At 43.2% G+C, this 23,353-nt stretch overlaps 1 protein-coding gene and 1 long non-coding RNA gene across 9 annotated transcripts in view; one reads left to right on the top strand and one right to left on the bottom strand.

Annotated features, from left to right (window-relative positions):
• Positions 1 to 5,763: 5,763 nt before the first annotated feature.
• Positions 5,764 to 23,353, bottom strand: part of CYP39A1 (cytochrome P450 family 39 subfamily A member 1) — a 72,571-nt gene continuing 54,981 nt past the window's right edge. For 3 of the 8 annotated variants that reach the window (XM_083495222.1, XM_083495224.1, XM_083495226.1), the window contains one exon: positions 19,449 to 20,399. In XM_083495222.1, the coding sequence (XP_083351348.1) occupies positions 20,328 to 20,399 (72 nt within the window). In that variant the 3' untranslated portion in view covers positions 19,449 to 20,327. Of the gene's footprint in view, positions 6,089 to 6,974; positions 7,046 to 8,128; positions 8,304 to 19,448; positions 21,046 to 23,353 lie in introns of those variants that run through there. The other 5 variants (XM_083495225.1, XM_083495221.1, XR_014523947.1 and 2 more) reach the window with 4 other exon arrangements.
• On the top strand, positions 17,506 to 20,209 carry LOC310703208. The gene is made up of 2 exons (XR_014523992.1): positions 17,506 to 18,501; positions 18,871 to 20,209. It is a non-coding gene; the product is annotated as an uncharacterized lncRNA (long non-coding RNA).

Below are 23,353 nucleotides of genomic sequence, written 5' to 3'. Positions count from 1 at the left end.
AGCCCCCTTTAAAAAATGGTGTTACATTAGCTACTTCCTAGTCCTCAGGTATGGTGGCTGTTGCTAGGAATAAGTCACATGTTTTTCTTAGAAGATCAGAAATTTCACATTCAGTTTTTTAGGAACTCTCAGTTGGATGCCATATGCGTCTAGAAATTCATTAATTTGTCAACAAGGCCTAGAACCTTGTCTCTGAGAAAGTTACCGTAGTAACTCATAGGAATCTGACCTTTATCTCCTGCAGTAAGGATGCACAATTTGTAGGCAGGCTGGGCTTCCAGTTTCCGGTTGCCTTAATGGCACGGCTCCCACGACAGCATAGACTGTGGATGAAGCAATAAACAAAGGTGAAAGAGGGTAAATATCTTTGTAAACTCCCCCCAGGGCCTGGGGGGAGTGAGCTACACTCACAGATCGTCTCAGTGCTCGGCTTTTGCTCCTACATGGAGGTGGGAACCAGGGAGACGCTGGGTGCAAAGCACTTCGCCTCTCGGTAACCCCCCAATGCTGCCATTGAGAGCAGTGGTGCTTCTGTTCATTAAAGGATTAATTAAAATTAATGCACAGAAACGTGTTGGTAATGACAGGACAAGATTAAGGACTGCCAAATTGAAACAGTTACAAGGCTGCACAGATTTAAATTGGAAATATGACTTCATTCAAGCCAAAAAGAGAAGGTATGTGTTGGGGGGGGGGGAGCCAATTGCTTCATTATAAATCTTTTGTTACATCAATGACTTGGCACACCCAGTGGCGTAGCGTGGGGGGTGCCAGGGGTGCCAGCCGCACCGGGCGCAACATCTGAGGGGGCGCGCTCGCTGCCTCCGGAGTCGCCGAAGAGCCTCGGGCGCAGGCTGTAGCAGAGCCGCATGTCTCGCGGCGCCCGGCTGAAGGCGCCCGGCAGGCAGCGGCTCTCAGCGCTCGCCGCGGAGGACGCGCCAGGCAGCCCCTCCTCACAGCCCCGCCTCCGCCGCTGCTGCAGCAGCTGCTGGGCCGTTGAATTTTCCTCGCCTCTCTGCCCCCCTCCTCCTCCGGGCAAGCGGCGTCGTTTGAGCAGCAGCGCCAGCGGCAACTCGCAGGTTAGGGGTTGGGGGGGGCGCAAATAACTTGCCTTGCCCCGGGTTAGGGGGCGCAAATTACTTGCGTTGCCCCGGGTGCTGACAACTCACGCTACGCCGCTGGGCACACCCCACCCCTAAGAATGCCTGACAATGCCAAAAAAATTGTTCTTTAAACCTAATGAAGAAGAAAAGAGATGGGAGTACTAATATGGATCATAATGACAAATGGGACTGTGTGAGTGAAAAATTAATGTTTGGAATAATTACAAAAAGGGCTTGGAGCCTCTGCGGAGTTAATTTTTTCACTTACCCCTCATTGAGGGGAGGAGGGACTGGACTTTTAAGACTTGCCAGGGCTCTGGCGGGGCACCAATCATTCTGCTACGAATAATTATAATTAATTGCTTTGAATGGATGTGGAGAGGAGAACTTGGAGGCCTGCAAGGACTTTGGCAGGATGCTGGGTGACTCCCTGTTTGAAATTGAAAGTGGAATTTTACAGCTGCATCAGAAAAGTTGAGAAGAAAGAGAGAGACCTCTCCAGAGTAACTCTGAGTCAAGAGATGAGATCAGGAATAATTAATGGGGACATAATATTTGATAAAAGAGCAAAGGAACAATTGATGGAAATTAAAACCTCATACAGGAAGAAGAAAGGAGAACTTCATTTGTGAATTTACAAATTACTATATGTGTTAATGTGAACTGAAGTTAATCATTGTAGCTGTAGTATAAGGGGTTTTATCAAGAATGGATTGTATTTATGAGGATCACAGAGCCAGAGACAAACGTGGAGGATAAAATCATGGTATGGAATTATGAAAACACTGATGATGAAAGGCAGGACTACTGTTGTAAATAAAAATTGCCCTTTTCCCTTATGGGGTATCCAAGAGCCCACATAGAGTCCTTACATAGGTTCCCTATTGGTAGGAGAGAATAACAGAGGCCAACCAGAGAATATTGAGAAGCAAAGTAGCTAGTAAGCTTGATCTTTATTGATCTGTTGCAACAGGGTGCTCTCCTCACACACAGGAGAGAGGAGGGAACCAGAAAAATGGCGTAGAATCATAGAATCATAGAGTTGGAATAGACCACAAGGGCCATCGAGGCATGCAAGGCCTTATAAAGACTTTTGAAATTGTCACCCTGTAGATCAAGACCACCCCCAGAAACATCATACATACCTCACCGAAGGGGCATAACCTAAGACCACCCCTCAGATACATCACACTTACATCACAAAAAAGGCAGTCTAAAACAGTACATTTGAATATTGTTTTTCTCCTGTTGTTGTTTATCTCCTGTCTGGCAGGTTATTTGATTGGATTGCCTGGGGAGCCTGGCCATTCTTTTGTAGTGATAAATACTGTACTTAGTTCCTGGGCCAGGTCACAGGCTCACACCCTATTCAAACACAGACATACCCTTAAGACAGGATTTGTGAAGGAAAAGACAATGGGGAGGCTTTTCCACTTTGACCATGCAGAGAAAACATTTGCTCAGCTTAGGAATCAAAATGGCTTCAGGTCGGTCTTCCTGTGCTGATCTATGTACGTGCGGTTATAAACATTGCTATATATCTAAGACCTCAAAATTCCTATCACACTACAATGTGGAAAATGCTTCGGAATTCAGACCGTGGGAAGTAAAAAAAAAATAAGATTACTATTTGGAAGACAATTGGACTTTTTAAAATTTATTTATTTTTTATTGGATTTGATTTGATATGTTAATTGGATGCTCTTATTGGAAAATTAATAAACACTTTAAAAAAAAAAAAGAATGAATTGTATTTGGTTTGAGCAACAGTCTGGAGGCAGAATTATGGTAAAGGGAATCAGAACCTGAAGTACAGCGCATGGTAAGCCATACAAAATGTATAATTGGCTATGTAATTTATTTGTATTTGAATTGGTATTGTTATTTGGTATTAATATAATTTGGCGCATATTGGATTTTTGTAATTGAAAATTAATAACAACTACTTAACATAAAAAATTGCAGGCAGGCTGTTTCCTGGCTGGGGCAGGTTCCACCAGGACGGGTGTGTGTGTGTGTGTGTGTGTGTGTGTGTGTGTGTGTGCTCCAAAGGCTTTCTGGCGGTTCCCTCCCTGTGAGAAGGGAGTTTACAGGGAACCAGGCAGAGGGCCTTCTCGGTAGTGGCGCCTGCCCTGTGGAACCCAGCCAGATGGGCAGAGTATAAGAAAGAAAGAAAGAAAGAAAGAAAGAAAGAAAGAAAGAAAGAAAGAAAGAAAGAAAGAAAGAAAGAAAGAAAGCTTGAGGGAATGGGATGACTCCCAGATACAGCTTTGTGACTACACTGGCTAGGAGTGCCTTTTACCACCTTTGCCTGTTACAGTATATGCCAGCTACATCTGCATCTGGATTGTGCATGGGCAACCTCAAGACTGGATTAATGCAAAGTGTTCTACATGGGGCTGAACCTTGGCCTTGCCTCGAAGCTCCAGCTAGCCGACAATAGGGAACACCTCTGCTAAAACTTCTGTACTGCCTGCCTATATGCAACCAGGCCAGGCTAAAGGTTTCTATATATAAAGCCCTGAACAACTGGTGTCCAGCTGCATCTACTGCAGTGTTAAGTAACTGCCATGTCAACTTGAGCAATGGGACTTTCCCCTCCCACTAAGTCTGTTCTGCATTCCCCCCTAACCTGCCAGAGCAGCTTTGGGGAGAGCACAAGCCAGGCAGATTCCTTAAGGTAAAGTAACCATATTTTTTTCAATGAATCCGGGGACACTTTAAATAAATAAATAAATAAATACATACATACATACATACATACATACTACACGTTTGGGATGTTGATGCTGCAGTGATGGCGGTGGCAGAGGGGCAGCTGCCGCCTTGACCTCAACCACCACGTTTCCCCTTCCTCCGAGGCTTCTATCTCCTTTCTCCATGAGCCTGGGCAGCCCCTGAGTTGTTGGTTCTTTGGTGGTGGTGGGGAAGCGGTGCGGCAGGTCAGGCGTGGAAGGCGGAGAAGGAGGTCCAAGAGCGGCAGCAAGGCTCAGCAGCCCAATGCCTCCCTTCCCATCAGAGCAGCCCCAATCCCATTCCTACCTGCGTGCAAGCAGGAGCGGTGGGGATCCCTCAGCTGGGAAGGGAGGTTTCCCGTTTCCTGAGAGATCCCTGCCCCCTCCTGCTTGCACGCAAGCTCTGAAAGACAGCGTGAAGCCTCCCTTCACAGCTAAGATCCCCGCCCCACTCCTGCTTGCACACAAGTAGGAGTTGGGAGGCTGCTCCGATAGGCAGCATGAAGCCTCCCTTCACAGCTGAGTTGCTGGGGTCAGGGAAGGTGGAGACAGCCTGGAAGCTGCGTCTTTGAGCCCCTGCACCACCATCATATGGGGACTTCTGAGCAGCTCCTGAAGCCAGCCAGAGCCAACTGCTCCGGGCTGCTGAGACTGCCGCTGCTGCATTTCCCAGGGACATTTGATGAAATCCAGGGACATTCTGGGGATGGAATTTGTCCGAGGACTTATTCACAAATCTGGGGACTGTCCCCGGGAAACGGGGACGTCTGGTGACCGTACCTTAAGGGCCAGCTGAGCTCATACATCCCAGCTAAGTCACTGAAATCAGTGCTATCATTCCACCCGCCACCCCCCGTGACTCGGAAGCTCAACGGGCTTCAGCTAAAAGTAGAGCATTTAGTGGCCCTGTATTGCAGAGTGTTGGACTAGACAACCCCTGGGATCCCTTCCAACTCCACAATTCTTTGGTTCTATGGTCCCATGTTGTGGAATACTCTTCCAGCAGAGATTCTGCAGGCCATCTTAGCTGCTAGCTTTCAGGCATCTCTTAAAGATTTTTATGCCAAAAGAGCAAATTATTAAGTTGTTTAAACTTTTTCAAGAAGAATCCGTCATTTTTATAATTATTTTCTAGTTTTTACGGTATTTGATGTATGGTTGTATTTGATATTTTATATGAAGGTGTGGTCTTTAAATATTTGTATAAATAAATAAGTACATTATTAATCTCCTTTTTGTCCCTTAGCTCGCTTTTGTCATCCAAAGGTCCAGCTAGATTCCTGCTTCTAATTTATCTAAAGTTTTTTGTTTTGTTTTTTGTTTTACTGTTGATCTTAATATTTTTAGCGTTGTGCTGCTCAGATTTTTGTCCTTGTTACTGTTGCATCTCTTATTGTCTGCAATTACCTGCAGTTCTTTTGTTCTCATTTGGACAAGACTTCCGTTTTCCTAAGGGAAGCTTTGTTGCCTCTAATAGCATCTTTTCGTGTTCTTTCACTGCGTGGCGGCACCTCCCACCTTAGACCCAAAACTGAAGGTTTAGATAGGACTAGATATATCGGAAGGGGAAATGATTAGATAGTGTTGAATGTAACTTGTTCCCTGCTCCGCAAAGGCTGTCAAGCCATTGCCTTCTGTAAATCAACATAAGCCGTGCATATGGCTTCTGTAAGTCAACATAAGCCGTGTAGTTAAGCCGGGCATATGGGGATCCTGTTTGAAAAGGAAGCTTACTTGGAAGACTAACTTGTGGATCCTGAATTGCAAATCACTGGTACTGTTCATTGAACAATGCTTGACATTCAAGTGAGCAATGAAATATTGCCTAGTCAACTTAACTTACCAGCCTTGCATTATCTGACCCATGCCAATTGTTCTGTGCAATATGATTGCTGTAGCCCCCCACAAACAACAACAACAACATATACTCTTTGGTAAGATTTCATTGCAGCAAAGAGTGTATTCCAATAAGGTAAATATTCAGAAACACACAATATATTTTTACCAGACAAACAGAGCCAATAGAAATTAAAATGCATGGGAAGACTACAGAAGTGGAATAAAAAAGAGGTGCTCTTGTTGGAGAAAATCAGTTAGACACAGAAGATGGCACATCAGGACGTCGAGTTTGAACAATTTTGGGCTTGGGTGAATTGTTTGGGTCTCCCTCTTCTGCTGCATCCGTGTCACAGACATGCACCACGACACTTGGGGTGGACTCTGTACCCGCGTGCAGCTCGTATTTCTCACCTGCAAGCAAAGACAAACATTTAGACTAAATGCTATTTAGCATCATAGAGCCCCACTAGAATACATTACTGCTCAACTGGACAGTCAAGAGGGGCGTCACGGTTACAGTGTTGGAATAAGACGTAGGAGACCAGGGTTCAAATCCCCACTGAGCCATGGAGCTCATTGTGTGACCTTGGATCAGTTGCTGCCTCTCAGCCTAGCCTACCTCACAGGGTGGTTGTGGGAATTAAATGAGGAGGGTGAGAATCAAATGAAAATGTAGGATATAAATGCAAAAATGGCATGAATGGATTTTGGACATTGACTCAAGACCTTCATGATGCCACTATTGTTTAAGTATCCCATTTGGGACACAAACTGTAATTGAACATGCTGTTGCCTAACCTCTCCCCAGGGGGCAGTGTGTGATTGTTTAGTTTGTGGAGGAGCATTTTGCACAAATGCACTCGCCATATTTGGCTGTAAACTGGCAACCAGTTCAAGTGGCCTTTGTGCTGTTCCATGTGCGTGTGTTTTCTCCTTCACTGTAAAAGCCTTTAGAAGAGAGAGCGCGCTTGGGCAATACGAGAGATGCCTGCTCTGTGTACCTGCTGCGCAATACTAGGTTGCCCTTTGTACTATAAAGTAGAGATCATTCCCAAACAGAGATCATTCTCAAACAGAAAGAGGCAGCTCTCAGTGTAGCAGATGGGAGGAAACTTGATTAGCAAGCTTTGCCGACAGTGTCTATAAATCTATCTTCCTGATGAGTTTTATCACAGTGCCTATATTAAATTTGAAATTTAAGAATATCTTGGGATTGCTATCTACTAATTCATGTGTAATAAAACAGTAATGGGCTTGTTGACAGGATAAAATACAAAGGGAGAAATTACAAGTGCTTATTTGCCTGCAGGCATCAGCTGATTTGAGATGACTGTTGGTCAGCTCCAAGGCCTTGGTGGTCAATGCCTGCTGCTCTGCAACAAAGGTCCACACACGCACAGCAAATTGTTTGAGTCTGTCGACATAGTTGTCTACCCCCAAGATACAGCACCTTTATACTGAGATTCATTTTGTTTTAACAGTTGCAATCCTAACCCTATTTACCTGGCAGAAAGCCCCACTGAATTCAACAGGACTTAACTTCAAAATAGACATGGTTAGGATTGCTCTGCAAGTTGGTTCATTACTTGGCCATCACATCCTCTTAGCTGTTAATTAAGCGCACAAACACCTATGTATTTGAGGATATGTCATAGAATACAGTAGATGGGAAGAAAGGTGGCCAGATGTTTCTTAGCAGAAAGAACTGTGCCCTCCTCCAGAACACAACAGCCCAGCTCCTCAACTTCTCCAGTGGTCATTCAGACAGCAGCCATGAGCTGATCTTATGCATAGATCACTGGGCTACTTGCTGAAGGTGTTTAGTATGGTTGCTTTGCTCCATTTATTTGTGTGGGTGCATGGAAGGATTCCAGAAGGGGCACAGCTAATCATAAAAGATCCTGCTGGTGGTTCTAGTCACAATCATGCCATGCAACAGAGTACAGAACATGGTGCCTCAAAACCTGAGCTTTTGGGGGTTTTTAAGCCACCTTTCTAGTTGTCCTTGGTTGTGAAAAAATGTGGATATAAGTAGAAATGCTATAGATCTCAGACCAAGTCGAGGTCTCATGGAGAAATACGGTCAGTGGTTACTTCTCTTGAAAACTGCAGCATGCAACCATACATCACGTTTTTCATTTAGATAAGAAAAACTCATGAAATGCAGGTGTTAAGTTCTGTGATGCTGTACATGTTTCAGTTTCAGAACTACTCTCAGAACAAGAAGTAGGAAAACTTATGTCCTTGGAGCACACAGAAAATGTCCTCAAGCTGAAACTGAAGCTATCCATATAGATTTATTACAATACCTACCCAAGATTTGCACACAAGTGATTAAAAAGAGAACTTTGGTGAACTTAACGATAGATAGAATTTAGGTATTCATGTCTCTATTGGCTCAGTTCATCTTCTCTTCTTAAACTCAAATACCTGAAATTTCAGAATACCTACCTGATTCCCATTTAGAAACTGCATAAAGGAGGTCATAGTTAGCAGCAGGTGTTGCATCATTCATTGGGTGCCAACCTACAGGAGGAGAGGCTGGAGGAGAGATAAGAAACTGCTTTGATGGCTGGGGTGCTGGAGCCAAATGCAGTTTGTCCCCTTCGATCTCAGAACTCCGGACCTTTACATGGATGAAAGAAAGAGTCTCACTAAAGAAGAGAAGTTACAGATAGGTAGCCGTGTTGGTCTGCCATAGTCAAAATAAAAAAATTCCTTCCAGTAGCACCTTAAAGACCAACTAAGTTACCGTATTTTTCGCTCTATAACACGCACTCAACCATAACACACACGTAGTTTTTAGAGGAGGAAAATCCGTAGGCATGCCACCCGTAGGCATTCCCTCCATAACACGCACAGACATTTCCCCTTACTTTTTAGGAGGAAAAAAGTGAGTGTTATGGTGCAAAAAATACGGTAGTTCTTGGTACTAACTGAAGAAGATACTGAAGAAGTGTGCATGCACACGAAAGCTCATACCAAGAACTAACTTAGTTGGTCTTTAAGGTGCTACTGGAAGGAATTTTTTTATTTTAAAGAAGAGAAGACAGCACTTTGGCAATAAGTGCTAGCAATGCAGTATATCATGCCATTTTCAGAATATCATTGATATTGAATTTTGCTGGGCTGCTACCAACTGAGTTTGTTGGCACCCAATGACCATTAAGTGGAGCCACTTTTCAGAAGTTCATTGCATAAAATGGGGGGGGGAGGAATGGAAACCCCACATTTTGTGATAAGTCTCTCTGGAAGCTGAGAAATGTAGTAGTGAGATGTTGTCCAGTTTGTCCCACTATCCTTTTTTACTTCTTTCTACATGTCTGATCCCTTCCAGCCATCTCCCTTATCTGCCCATCATTCCCCCCTGTCTCTGTCCTGAATGCAAACAGGAGCCTAGGATTTTCTTTGGTTATCCTATACTCCAGTTATGGCAGCTGGAAGGTATTGGATCAAGATTAAGTCCTACTGTGGTCTTGAAGATACACTGACATATGATTCTAGTTAAGTCAGCATAACATTATACAAGAGTAATTTCATAATAATAAATGATAAAATAATTCACTTATTATTTCTTTCCCTCCCTCTTCAGCCAATATGCCCATGAACCGTTTACAACGTGAAAAATAAAACAGTACAATATAAACATAGAAATGTAAAGCACAATAATGAACACTGACTGAAAGCAGTATGATCCAACACATTGCGCTCCCTTGGTGCACTTTTGGTGCACTCTCTGGACCAAAGCGGTTCTCCACCAGAGATGAATCATGGTTAAAAAGATTTCTGTTATGGTTGGTATCTGAAGAGATGGGAAATAGGTGGTAGACTTCTAGCAGTCACTGGGTTGTGTGTTTAACTATAAGTTTAACCATCCCCCCCAGTTGTGTCAAGGTTTCTGTGTATTAAATGTTCATTTAATAAATATTTTTCAAGGCCCTGGAGGTGAAATATTTATTAAAAGATAGGTGTGCATGCTTGAATCTACTATAGAGAAAATTAAACCTTCTTAACCTTAGTAGGGATTAAAGGGATTTTTAAAACCCTTTCTTTAAATAAGAATTACTTGTAAGATCTTGAAGACATTTATGCAATAGTGCACTTTATTTACCTCAGTTATACAGCCACATTATGTTTAAATCTTATGCAGAGAGTGTCTACATCATGAACTGCAATGACTATACTCCTGCAGCCTTACTACTTACCCTCTTGAACTCTTCAAAATACTTGGAATGTAATGAAAAACATTATGATTAACATGGATACCAGTTAATTTACAACATAAGCAAAAGTATGTACCTCATCACTCTTGGCTGTTATTGTTGATGTTGTTTTTCTATGGAACAAAATCTGAATAAGGTGCATATGAAAAAGCAGCTTCATATTGTTCTAAGACTTCATTTCTGCAAGTCAAAATTTATTAAAACACCAATAGAATATTCTAGGTATGATTCAATATGTTTGTGCTAAACATTCCATTCAGCACCCCAAGCAAACACCCAGCAACGCTGTGCATTGCACTTTCACAGGAAACCTGCAAGTTTCAGTTGTTCAAAGGTGTATACAGAGAGCAATCTTATACATGCATGCCAAGTTCAATGGAGCGCAATCTTAAGGATGCAACCCAAAACATGCCTAGTCAGAACTAAGGCCTACTGAACAGGGCCTGCTGCTGGGTAAGTGAGTGTAGCCAATTCCTTGACCTGATTATGTGTGGTCTCACATAGAATCATAGAATCATAGAGTTGGAAGAGACCCCAAGGGCCATCGAGTCCAACCCCCTGCCAAGCAGGAAACACCATCAGAGCACTCCTGACATATGGTTGTCAAGCCTCTGCTTAAAGACCTCCAAACAAGGAGACTCCACCACACTCCTTGGCAGCAAATTCCACTGTCGAACAGCTCTTACTGTCAGGAAGTTCTTCCTAATGTTTAGGTGGAATCTTCTTTCTTGTAGTTTGGATCCATTGCTCCGTGTCCGCTTCTCTGGAGCAGCAGAAAACAACCTTTCTCCCTCCTCTATGTGACATCCTTTTATATATTTGAACATGGCTATCATATCACCCCTTGACCTCCTCTTCTCCAGGCTAAACATGCCCAGCTCCCTTAGCAAAGGGAGAGGTCTGACCAGAGCAGAATACAGTGGCACTATTACTTCCCTTGATCTAGATGCTATACTCCTATTGATGCAGCCTAGAATCCCACGTCCACAGGCTTCTCCCGCCTTTGGTTTTTGGTGGGTCTCCGCCTCGCCGTGGCGGTCCAGACCCTGATTTCCACTGAGCGGATTCCTCCCGATCAGAGGAAATCCGCCATTGCCGGAGGCGCTAACCCGGAAGTACCTCCTCCTCAATTGGGAAGTAAAAGAGGAGGAGCTGAAAGCTGTCATGAGAAGTTGGGCCCAAGATATTGGACACAATATATACATGAATGAATGGGAAAGACTGTGTTTGTGTGTTACTGAGACACTTAGCTTGAACTCTGCACATGCCCTGGAACAGGGGCAACCAATGTGCCTCCTTCCAGATGTTGTTGGACAATTCCCATCGTCCTTGACCATTGGTCATTTTGGCTGGGGTTGATGGGAGTGGGGGTCCTGCAGCGCCTGGAGGGGCCCCACTGACTCACCCTGCCTTGGAGTTTGGCTGGGCTCTGCTTGTTACTAGTCTCAGAACTGCAGCTCAGATTCAACTGGAAAGCTTTAAAGAGACAGATTCTAAACTTCATGCTTCCTCTGCTGTGGCATCTTGTAACCAAGCAACCGTAAGCTGCCGTAAGATCTGCTTTGGCAGCTGCCAAAGTTTAAGCCAAATTTCTACTTGTGTTGTACATAATGTGATTAGTACATAAGATTTTTGAATATCATTTTTTGTAATTATTGTTAATTGTTTTTATCCTCTGTTGTACACTATGGTGAAAATATTAAAGACTGACTTACAGACTCCCTGTACTGTGCAGCACCCACAGGATGTGAATAAGCCAACAACGTTTTTCTTTTTGCCTCTTCTTCCATCACAAAATGTGGGATGTGGGGCACAACATATGCTACATTAAGGATTCATTTACATATTTACCTTTTTGGCCCAAAGAGGTGAACAGTATATCAATTCAAAGAAGGGTGCAATAAAAGTACAATAAATGCAGTGACAATCTTCAAAATAATATAAAATAGTAAAAATCACAAGATACCCCATAGTGGTCTACTTACTCCAAATACGATGGTGACCACCCACCGGGGGGGGGGGGCTGTCACACTCACTCGCGCCCTCAGCCCTGTGTCGCCTCTCGCTGCATCCGGGATGCTTCATTGGTCCAAATTATGCCATTTGTAACTATTCTTTAAATGAAGGCTTATCTCACTGCCTTTTAAAATTATACATTTTCACAAAATTGATCTTTATTTTTAGGATTGCTTTTTTAGCAGCTCAAGAAAAAAAGGGAAATTATATTTAAGTTGATAATGGTTCAATCGCCAGGGTTAAACAGAAAACCTAGCCCTTTACAATTGATAATTTTTAGTCAGCGTTACGGGTTTTTCCAAGTGAGGGCTCCAGGCGCTTAGAACAGTTGGCATAATGGAAGAAAATCCAGAGGACCCACCCACTCTCCTGGACTCACGTGGCATTTGCTATTCATTTCCTTATCATGCTGTCCAAAAAATGCAGAGTAACCAAAGATAATTTTGTTTATGCTAAAAGACTGGTAAATAAAGAACAAGGACATTTTGCTAAGAAATCAGCTTCCCATTAAGATGCAAAAAAATTTTGTTACTCTCACAAAGGTAATTCAAAAGCTATGTTTTTAAAAGCTCATACTAAGGAACAGCCCCATATTCTCTTCATATAAGCAGACCTACGCGCTCCAGTTGTTGTGCTTAGAATGCCAGCATCTTATCTGCTTTATTGCAGCCCTTCAGTAACTCCCATTGCCCTCCGTCCCCTCTCCCCCGGAGGGGCAGGTCCATACCTTCACATCTTGGATGGCAAAAACCTCAAGGTCCAGAGCGCAGGCAGCCAGAGAGGCGGCCGCACAGTCCATGCCCCCCTCCCCCGGTGTCAGTCTGGAAGGAGCTTCGCAGCCTCGGAGCTGATGCCTCCTAATTGCTCCGGAGGCTCCTCCAGGGCTAAAGGCAGCGGCTTTAAAGTGGAGGAAACACAGATGCAAATTCTCGCCTGAGCTGTTTCTAGCCTCCAACACAACTTCCAGCTATGCAAGCGCTGCTGTTCCATTTCGCATTGCAATTACATCACCACAAGGACTGACACAAGCTACCTCACCCCCAACTCGCACGTTTTATCAACTCCAGGCAGCACACTGAAGCAAACAGAATATGATTATAACAAACCCAGACTAAATCAATGTAGGCAGCACAGGCTGGCAACGGAATCATCATAGTTTGTGTTGGCAAAACACGAACGTCCTCCAAGGTATTTTGCTTTTCTGGATACTCACTAGAACCCTCAGCCATTGTTAAAAGCCAACATCCCATCTTTTGTCCCAGCCACAACCTGTGATGCAGCAACGCTGCTACTGATCCCCCTTTGATAGGGTTGTCAGTTGCCACCACTTTCCCTCAACATAATTCCTGTGTCTTTAATAGCTGCATGAAATTCAGCAATCCCCCCCCCCCCAATGCTTGGAACATATTCATCTCCCTGCAACATAGCAATTAAAGTTGAACCAGAATTAATGGTGGCAGAATAATGGTACACAGAAGACAAATCTCCATAAGCGTTTGGGAATGCTTTCATGTCCTGATGACCTAATTAAATGGATCCCATGCACAGACCCCACGAGTCCTCCCTAACCCTCTTCCAGGTTCCCTTCCAGGTGGCCAACATGGCTGACCAGGAGAATCTGAAAGAGCCAGTGGTGACAGATGAGAGCTCCTCAGCAATATGGTTGGATGGTCCTACGATAATGCCAAAAGTTTCTCTGCTATCATGGAGAATAAGAGAGGTGGGCATTGCACTGAATGCTTGTAAAGCAGGGCCATGCCTCAGATCAATTACCCTCTTCTACAAACTTGCCCCCAGGAAGCTGCTACTGCAAAAGACAGGCTTACCTCAGACCAGGCAGGCTCCTGTCACAGGCTGCTCTGGGACTCGGGGCAGAGGAAACCATCAGCTCAGGGAGACAACATGAGCTACTACCTGGATGCCTTCCCGGACGGCCATGTAGCCCATGTAGCTCTGTAGTCTTAGGCTGAGGCCGGGCACTTGCAACAGGACCAGCCGCTCTGTACAGCTTGCAACAGATACAAAGGACGCCACTCCACTCACTCCTTTTTCTTCCTTACTTCCACTTTGCACACCTGCCCTTCTTTTTCCCCCTGGTTGGTTTCCCAGGCAGTCTCTGAAGAGTTCCTGAGAGGTGGGCCTTTCCAGGGATGTGGGTCTGCCATCTTTACTCTGCTTCTGTATGTTCCAATTGAGCGTTTTCTTCTCCCCTCCTCGCCTGAGCCTGCACTGGATGTGGCAATGTAGTGGCAGCGTATCTCTGATCCTGGTGTTATAGAAGTATAGGATTGCTCTGTATGTTATGGCCAAATCCAGTACTTTCTAGGCTAGAAAACATTAATTTTCACAGCAAATAAACAGCAGTGTTTATATCCAGTCATGTACTTCCATCATAAATTTTACTGAATTGATGACTGAGCCTTTTCATAGCCTGTCTCTAGTCTTGAAAAACAACAACAACCCAGCTCCTCTAGAAATACTAGGAATTTAATTATTAGGTTTTAGGATTTACAGTAGAATATAGGATATTTCATACAAACACACACATGCTGCAGGCTTTGTCTTTTGAAAGCAAGACTCGTTTGACTTGCAAAGTCCATCATTCTATACCTTAGTTGCCCTTGAATTTAGTAATAGAATGAATAGTAAACGTTCAGCTTTCTTATAGCACAGAAATGTCTGTCAGAATGTGCCTTGGTTGTCCTCAAAGCCTTTTGACCAATGGGATTAAAAATAAAATGCAAACTGAGAGTAGCTCAGGGAGATGGGTTCAATTGTTCTCTTTCATGCTCCATAATGCTGATGTTGCACTTAGGAGCACAAAGATTTTGGTTCGGCAGCATCAGCAAAATGAATCTGACACTATAAAACTGAAGTGTAGATTCCTGTTTCTTTTGCTTAGGCTACAGCACAGACACCATGGAGCACACATCATTACTGAACCGCCCTTCAATTGGATCCTGAAAAAGAACTGAAAAACCAAAAAGCATTTCAAACTTTAAGTAGAACACACACAATAAAAAAGAAACTATGACATTGCAACCTCTGTTGCAATTTTACTTAAGAATCCAGCTCTCATATGTTTTATCTTATTCCATCTTTCTGCCAATCATTCAAGTACCAAAATAATTTCCCTATCAATATACAGAAATGTTCATTTTCCTGTAAAAAATTTTAAACAGTAACCAAAGCAATACTAGATTCAGGTAGATAGCTGTGTTGGTCTGACAAAGTCTAAATAAATAAAAAATTGTCCAGTTCAGATACTTCTGTCTCAGTGTATCTGAAGAAGTGTGCATGCACACGAAAGCTTATAACCAGTACAAATTTAGTTGGTCTCTAGGTTGCCACTGGACAATTTTTTATTCAAAGCAATACTGTTTATGGTCCTGTAAAAATAAGGCTAAACTGTAAAATTCCTGCAGAAGTATTTTATTTTGAGAGAGAACAATAGACTAACATAAGAAACTGCATACTAAAAGTTGTGACATCCAGCTTTGTTAAATCAGCATTTAGTTTTAACACTCTTTTATATCAGCAGTGATCGTCGTAATGTTCTGACTTAATCACAGTTCCCTTGTTAGTATTCCAACAAACTGCCTCTGGCTTTACATACTTTGCCTTAGTGCTGTGTTGTGGCTAAGAAACAGCCCTGCCTGTCTCATTTTGTTTATTAATTCACTACTGTACATGAATGTGCTCACATGAAATCCTTTCCCAGATCCATAAACCCTGGAGGTTCTTTCACTAAACTGCTGCCGGACACTTTTAATGTTCAATACCTTTGGTTCCCCTCCCTTCGGTGGCTCTGCAGAAAAACACAATGCCTTGCTAGACTGGCAACATGAAAACAAAGCAGGGGAAACAGGTTGGTGTCATCTCCCATGCAACTGTAGTGTTGGTGGACTGAGCTAGCTTGACAGCTGCTGGGAAAAACAAAACACCAGCACCACCATTAGCCTGAGCTACTGTAAACTGCTTGTTGTCAGTGCACTGATGGGTCATTGTTTCTTTTGACTTGCATGAAAACAATTTGTGAATCTGTATTTTGTCCGTGAATATGATTTCTCGACCTTCTCTTCTGCTATACAACATGTCCTTGATACTGTACTGCAGTGTTTTGTCAACCCTGCATCCCCATAGGTGGTTGGACTACATCCCCAGCCAGCCTATCCAGTGTTGAGGGACAAAACCTGGGGAGATCATTGGTATTAGTATATCCATCAAGCACGATTGTAGTTCTTGGGCAACATGTGCACACATATTTTTGTACACTTAAGTAGAATACTATTCCAAGATGGCTGAATATGGTTAGTTTCATTGGATCCCATGTAGAAGAGCTCCCCTCTGCCCCCATCCAGCACAAATGTTATTCCACTTGCTGGCCTACATACTATAGTATTTTCTGTTCGAAATAGTATTTGAATAGTATGAAGTAATTTATTTTGTTTTTGGAAAAATAAGCTGAAGTCTAGACAAGGATGTTGGGTGTAACCACAATTTGAATCTTCTTAAATGCTGCTAGATTTTGCAATGAAGGGGAATCTCTAAAGGGTTGACTCAATAGTTTAATCAGTTGTTTGCTTGGTACTTATTTCTCTAATTGTGTCCATGTGTTTAAATTAAATATATTTGGAAGTTCTGCAAATCATTTTATTATTTTCTTGTCCATTTCTTTAGCTATATCCCCATTTATATCTGTCAATGCAACTATTCTTCAGCTTTAGGTGATTATTCTGTTAAATATTCAAGTACTGGTACCACCAGAACATCCTTGCAGACTTTTTCCTGCATCAAGTCTCTGTTTTCCTTATTTTAATGACTTGTTATATAAAATATTTCAGTCAGCTGTTCCATCAGTAAAATGATTTCCAGATAATCTGGGCAAGATAAAATCCAAACTCTGCCTTTAGTTTTCCTGCTCAATGACCAAATCTGGTGGTGTTCCATTTTCAGTTTTGAGGAAACTGATGGACTGGTGATTTTTAAGTTTTCCATGTTCTGGAGATAAAGGTATACTGGTGTGTGTGTGTGTGTGTGTGTGTGTAATCTGTTCTACCTTAATCCATTTCCATACTTGTCATGTTTCACAGCCACAAAGCTGCTGTGCAGATATCTGCCAAATTAAACTTCCTTATTTGAAGTAGTTGCATAGGTAGGTCAGATGGTAGACTTTGGGGATGAGGCACCAGCTACCACAGTAATGTTCCAATCTAAAAAGAGAAACATGTTCCTAAATGTTGTGTGTATAACTTCCACACACTACTTACGTGTTGCTTGTGGCTTTAATGTACCTGCGGTTAAAAAAAAATGTAATTGTAAAAAACTAACTGGAATGCTTTCTATCTGGAACATACATGGTTGTGGTGTGTGTGTGTGTGTGTGTGTGTGTGTGTGTGTATTCCTGTCAGATTCTTAGTGGTACTGAGTGGTACTGAGTACTGAGTATGGCTGTGCAGTTTTCTGCAACTTGAGATGCTGCAAAGCAGCAGCATACCCTTGAAAGGGCTTGGAATACTGCTGCCCTCAGCTGCTTGAGACCTTACTTTGTCATTCAGCCCTGCATAAGAGGCACAGGTAAGAGATGCTTCCTGCCAAGTTAGCACAACCTGGCCAGCTCAAGGGAGGCAGACTATCCCATTCTGGGTGGACATTCTGCTGGTCCCTCTCAGCTATGCCAAAATGTGTACATGAAGAGCAAGTTCAAGAGAACAAAGTGTCACTTAACTTCTACAAAGATGCTTAAGAGTGGGCTGTAAGAAACTTGATTCTTGAAGAAAGAGATCCAGATGGGCGGAATGCCCACAGAGAGTATTCTAGAAATTAGCCTAGAGGGTCTCTCACAAGAGCTCTGTGCAGTGAGTTTCCAAGGACAGTCATACTTTGCATCCCAAATGCCCTGGAACTTGGACATTTTGGCTCCTGAGTGCGGCAAACCTGGAAGTGATTGTTCCAGTTTGCCAATGTTCTTTTGGAACCCGAATGTCCGACAGGGCTTCGACAGTTTCCGATTGGCTGCAGGAACTTCCTGCAGCCAATCAGAAACTGTGATTTGGTTTTCAAATGTTTTGAAAGTTTAATGGACTTCCGGAATGGATTCCATTCGACTTCCAAGGTACGACTGTACAATGTGGAAAGATGAAGCTGCATTACAAGAATACCCACTCACCAAGATGGACGCAATCCAGAATTTGGGTGAGTGATGCCACTACAAGACACAGTGTTCAGGAGAAAACACGGGGCAGTTCACTATATGTTTTCATTTAGTTGTGCTAAATGATCATACTCAGTCAGCTCACAGAAGGTGTAGGCTAATTTACCAATGCCCTGCACCTAACAAAGCAAATATTTCCCTTCAAATTTTGGTAGTATTTGACACCCCCTTAATTTTATCAGCGTTCATGCAGCTGAAGAACAAGAACTAATCAACCTACAGTATATTTAAAAGGAACTCTGTTTGGCTGAGAGAAATCATTTGCCCTCAGTTAACTTGCTTGGTTGTGGGGGTTTCTAATTAACTGGGTATTTCAATGACGATAAAATGTGTCTACTTAAAAGAAGTTGGCAGTTCTCTGGATAGCCAATGTCAGAGGCTTAGTGCTGTCCAGCTGGCCATAGATAAGACTCCGGGCTCCCAGCCAGTTCCAAACAATTGATTTATTTGACAAAGTTCAAACGTACATCTCCAGCGTTTCCATTAACCTCCTTCCCCTTGAGCGCAGTTGCTCCCTCTAAAGTTACTTCCTCCTTTTCCGCATCCAGCATGCAATTCTGCAAAAACTCCTCCCCTTACTTCCTCTGTGTACAGCATGACTTGTCCCAGGCTCATCCTCCTCCCCCTCTACGTCAGACTGACTGTCAGACAACAAGCTGATGATGATCTCTTTAGGCTCTCTATAACTGCTGGTTTCTGTCCTTTCATCTTTTCCCGTTTGCCTCTCCCTGACAGCCTAGCCCAAAACTGGAAGTATAATTGGCATCCTATAAAAACAATTGAAGTGGATTGAAGTGGATTGTGTGGTATATTTAAACCTCTGATGATCAAAGGTGGTAACAGAGAATGCAGGACACATTGGAATGGAGCCGATCCAGGGGGGGGGCACTAGGGGCGCCTTGGAAGATGGCGGATATTAGCATCTATCCAGCCCGCACGAGGTAATTAGAGGCTGATTATGGGGAGTAAATCAGTCTCCCTTCATCTCTCCTGGGGGGAGAGATGCAGTTTTCACCCGCTGTTGCCATAAATCACCCCCGAGTTCGGAAGAAGGAGGGGGTGAGGCACTGGGTGCACAACCCTCGGCGGGCCTCAGAACTTCTCCGAAGCTGCTTCCAGGTACGAAACTAGTTGCGTTACTAAAAAGGAAAAAATTGGTGAAAGATAACGCACATGCTTCAAGAGAGGCAGGAGGTTCTTATCTGCTAACAATTTTACCACTGAAATGAAGAAGACTGAGATGGAAGATTACATCAAAGTACAACAGACATGGTATCTGGAATGGAATGCGACGGAACTGAAAGGGGGGGGGAATGACTTTTTATTTTTTTTGCTCTATGTGATTAACTAATAACCCTCCCTCTTAGAAGATCCGTCACAGCAACTAATTGCAAATGGGACTAAATGTGAATTGTGGGGGAATAATTTGAACTTAAAGGTTTTACTCTGTGAAGGATTTGGAAAGAAGAAGGGCTCTCTTGTGACATGGTAAGAATGGAGATTTGATACGAGACCTGTGTTGCAGAGGTTTGGTCTTGGGGAGGGCGAGCCGAAGATTTATTACTTACAAGGAGATTGTGATCTGGAAGGGGCAGCCCTCCTGGAAAACGACTAATTTACGATGCAACAGGTCGGGAAAGTTAAAGAGCGAGCTTTTAGACTGTATTTCATCGGAATGACAAAATGGCGATTCCTTGATCGAGCAGAAATGCCTGGATTATTGGATGAGAGCGATTTACGAGAGAGCAGTACAAAGCCCACATAGAAACACAAATAAGACTGTTTTTTTCCCAACCCACTTGCGGAGCAACTTGGAGGTGAATGAAAAGGAAAATGAGGAATGACAAGGATTGAGAAGACGGGACTGGAAATATCATTCTTAAGATGAAAGCAGCACAAATATTCAAGGATTGGACTCTTGCCGATCGAGAAGCATGGGTACCCCCCACAAAAAAATTTAATTTGGAAAACAATTGGATTACATGATATGTATTGTTATAATTTGGATTAATTGATTTGATGTGTTTAATTTGGTAATATGAAACTTAATAAAAAATATTTTTAAAAAAATTAAAAAAAGGAATGGAGCCGATCCATCCGGCATTGCGGGGTTTGGGCTAGATGCCCCTGGAGTCCCTTCCAATTCTGATTCTCAGTCTGACAGTTAAGGAATCGGGATGGGCACCAATGCTCAGCTTCATATTCTCAGCTTATACTGAATTCGGCATGGTCCCTCAGGCTGCTGTGTCCCGACCAAGTGGAGAAGGCTCTGCAAAAACAGAAAAGAAGTTACAAGCAGACACTTCAGGTGATAATACAAGTGATAATATAAGTGTAATTGAAACAAGAATTTTACCAACAATTAAGTATATCCCCCCCCAAATGTTCATTATTTTGAGCCAGAATCGGTCTCCAAAGCAGTTTAGAATTAAACTCTGTGGGCAAGTCTCACATAGCCAGTCCTGTCAACAGAGGCCCTGCCAAAGGACTTTTGCTTGTGTGACAGGGCTCCTTCCCCCGCTCCCCAAAATTAACTGGGGGGGTAGTTTGGGAGAATCCCCAGAACAGTGTGTGGGAGGAGAAGGGGGTTTTCTATCTGGCAAGCCATAATGTTTGCACAGATAGAACAACTGGAAGAGAGTGATGTTGAATTCTACTTTCTGACAAGATAAAACCTAAGTAAACGAGGTTGTAGATATTGGGCAGAGGAAGAAGGCAGGCTCACATGGTAGGAGGGCTGAGGTTGTAGATATTGGGCAGTTGTAACTGGAAAGGTGTGCTACAAACCATCACCCTTATTCCTTGACTGATGTTGTCTATTTTTTGCACTTTATGAATAATCTGGGTTTTTTAAGTGTTTTTATTCATGCATGCTTTTTTCTCTTTTGCCTGTAATTGATCTTATCATGCCGTTACTGAACGACTGCAAGGAATCATAAAACCCACTGACAAATACCCCTTCCTCTTGGTTCATGTGGGAACCAATGACACTGCAAGCAATAGCCTCCAGAAGATCAAAAGAGACTACGAGGCATTCGGCAGGAAACTGAAGCAACTAAATGCACAAATTGTCATCTCATCTGTCCTCCCAGTTGAACGACATGGCCCAGGGAGAGAGGGAAAAATAGTGGAAGTGAACAGCTGGCTTCGCAAATGGTGTAAACAGGAACGGTTTGGATTCTTAGATCATAGACTGCAGTTTCTTGAAGATGGACTTCTGGCAAGCGATGGGCTGCACCTCACAACGGTTGGGAGGAATGTTTTTGCCAAAAATCTCAGAAACCTCATCGGGAGGGCTTTAAACTGACTAATGTGGGGGAAGGAGACAGTGCTCCTGAAGGTAGGAGTCTATCAATTGATGAAGATGATCATCCAAATGTCATAGACCAAATGGAGCAAACAGCACGCAGACCTAGTGGTGGGAGGAAAAAATCCTTAAATAAGAGACACGGGGGAATGATTAATGGACTTCAATGTCTGTACACTAATGCGCAAAGCATGGGAAATAAACAAGATGAGCTTGAGCTCTTGGTACAGCAAACTAAATATGACATAATAGGCATCACTGAATGTAATAATGGAGGGATACAATCTATTTCAGAGAAACAGACCAGACAAGAAAGGAGGAAGAGTGGCGTTATATGTCAGGGATGTGTATACCTGTGAAGAGATCCAAGATTTAGAACCTCAAAGCCAAAGTGAGAGCATTTGGGTCAAAATTAAGGGAGAGAAGAGTAACAGAGACCTCATTGTGGGAGTTTACTATGGATCCCCAAGCCAAACGGAGGACATAGATGATGCCTTCCTGGAACAGATGGCCAAGCATGCAAAAGGAAGGGAGATAGTAGTAATGGGGGACTTCAATTACCCGGATATTTGTTGGATGTCAAACTCAGCCAAGAGCATAAGGTCAAACAGATTCCTCACTGGCCTTGCAGACAACTTCATTGTCCAGAAAGTGGGAGAAGCAACAAGAGGAACAGCCATTTTAGATCTGGTCCTAACCAATGTTGATGACCTGGTTAGTGGGGTAGAAGTGGAAGGATCATTAGGCGCGAGTGATCATGCTCTTCTGAAGTTTACTATACAGCGGAAAGTAGCAGCCAAGCATACTAGGACTCAATTTCTTGACTTTAAGAAAGCCGACTTCATAAAACTTAGGGAAGTGCTGGGTGAGATCCCATGGACAGTAATACTAAAAGGAAAGGGAGTTCATGATGGCTGGGAGTTTGTTAAGAGGGAGATAGTAAAAGCACAACTTCAGGCAATACCAATGAGACGGAAACATGGAAGGTGCCTAAAGAAGCCAGGGTGGCTATCTAAAGAACTTTTAACTGAGTTAAGATTAAAAAAGGATGTGTACAAAAAATGGAAAAGGGGGGAAACCACGAAAGAGGAATTCAAACAAATAGCCAGCACGTGTAGACACAAAGTCAGAAAAGCTAAAGCACAGAATGAACTCAGGCTTGCTAGAGAAGTTAAAAGCAACAAAAAAGGCTTTTATGGGTATGTTCGTAGCAAAAGGAAGAACAAAGAAACAGTGGGGTCACTCAGAGGAGAAGATGGTGAAATGCAAACAGGGGACACAGAAAGGGTTGAACTCCTCAATGCCTTCTTTGCCTAAGTCTTCTCCGATAAAGAAAACAATGCCCGACCTGAAGAATTTGGAGCAAATGATTCAGCAGAGGAAACACAGCCCAGAATAACTAAGGAGATAGTACAAGAATACTTGGCTAGTTTAGATGTATTCAAGTCTCCAGGGCCAGATGAACTGCATCCAAGAGTATTAAAAGAACTGGCAGATGTGATCTCAGAACCACTGGCAGTCATCTTTGAGAATTCCTGGAGAACAGGCGAAGTCCCGGCAGACTGGAGGAGGGCAAATGTTGTCCCTATTTTCAAAAAGGGGAAAAGAGAGGACCCAAATAATTATCACCCAGTCAGTCTGACATCAATACCAGGGAAGATTCTGGAGCAGATCATTAAGCAAACAGTCTGTGAGCACCTAGAAAGGAATGCTGTGATCACCAATAGTCAGCATGGATTTCTGAAAAATAAGTCATGTCAGACTAACCTGATCTCGTTTTTTGACAGAATTACAAGCCTGGTAGATGAAGGGAACGCAGTGGATGTAGCCTACCTTGATTTCAGCAAGGCATTTGACAAGGTGCCCCGTGATATTCTTGTAAATAAGCTGGTAAAATGCGGTCTTGACTATGCTAC

Source organism: Podarcis liolepis, assembly GCF_965112155.1.
Source record: "Podarcis liolepis genome assembly, chromosome: 3".
NCBI classification, from domain to species: domain Eukaryota; kingdom Metazoa; phylum Chordata; class Lepidosauria; order Squamata; family Lacertidae; genus Podarcis; species Podarcis liolepis.
The sequence above is the reverse complement of the archived record's forward strand: the minus strand, read 5'-3'. Positions and strand labels throughout refer to the sequence as shown.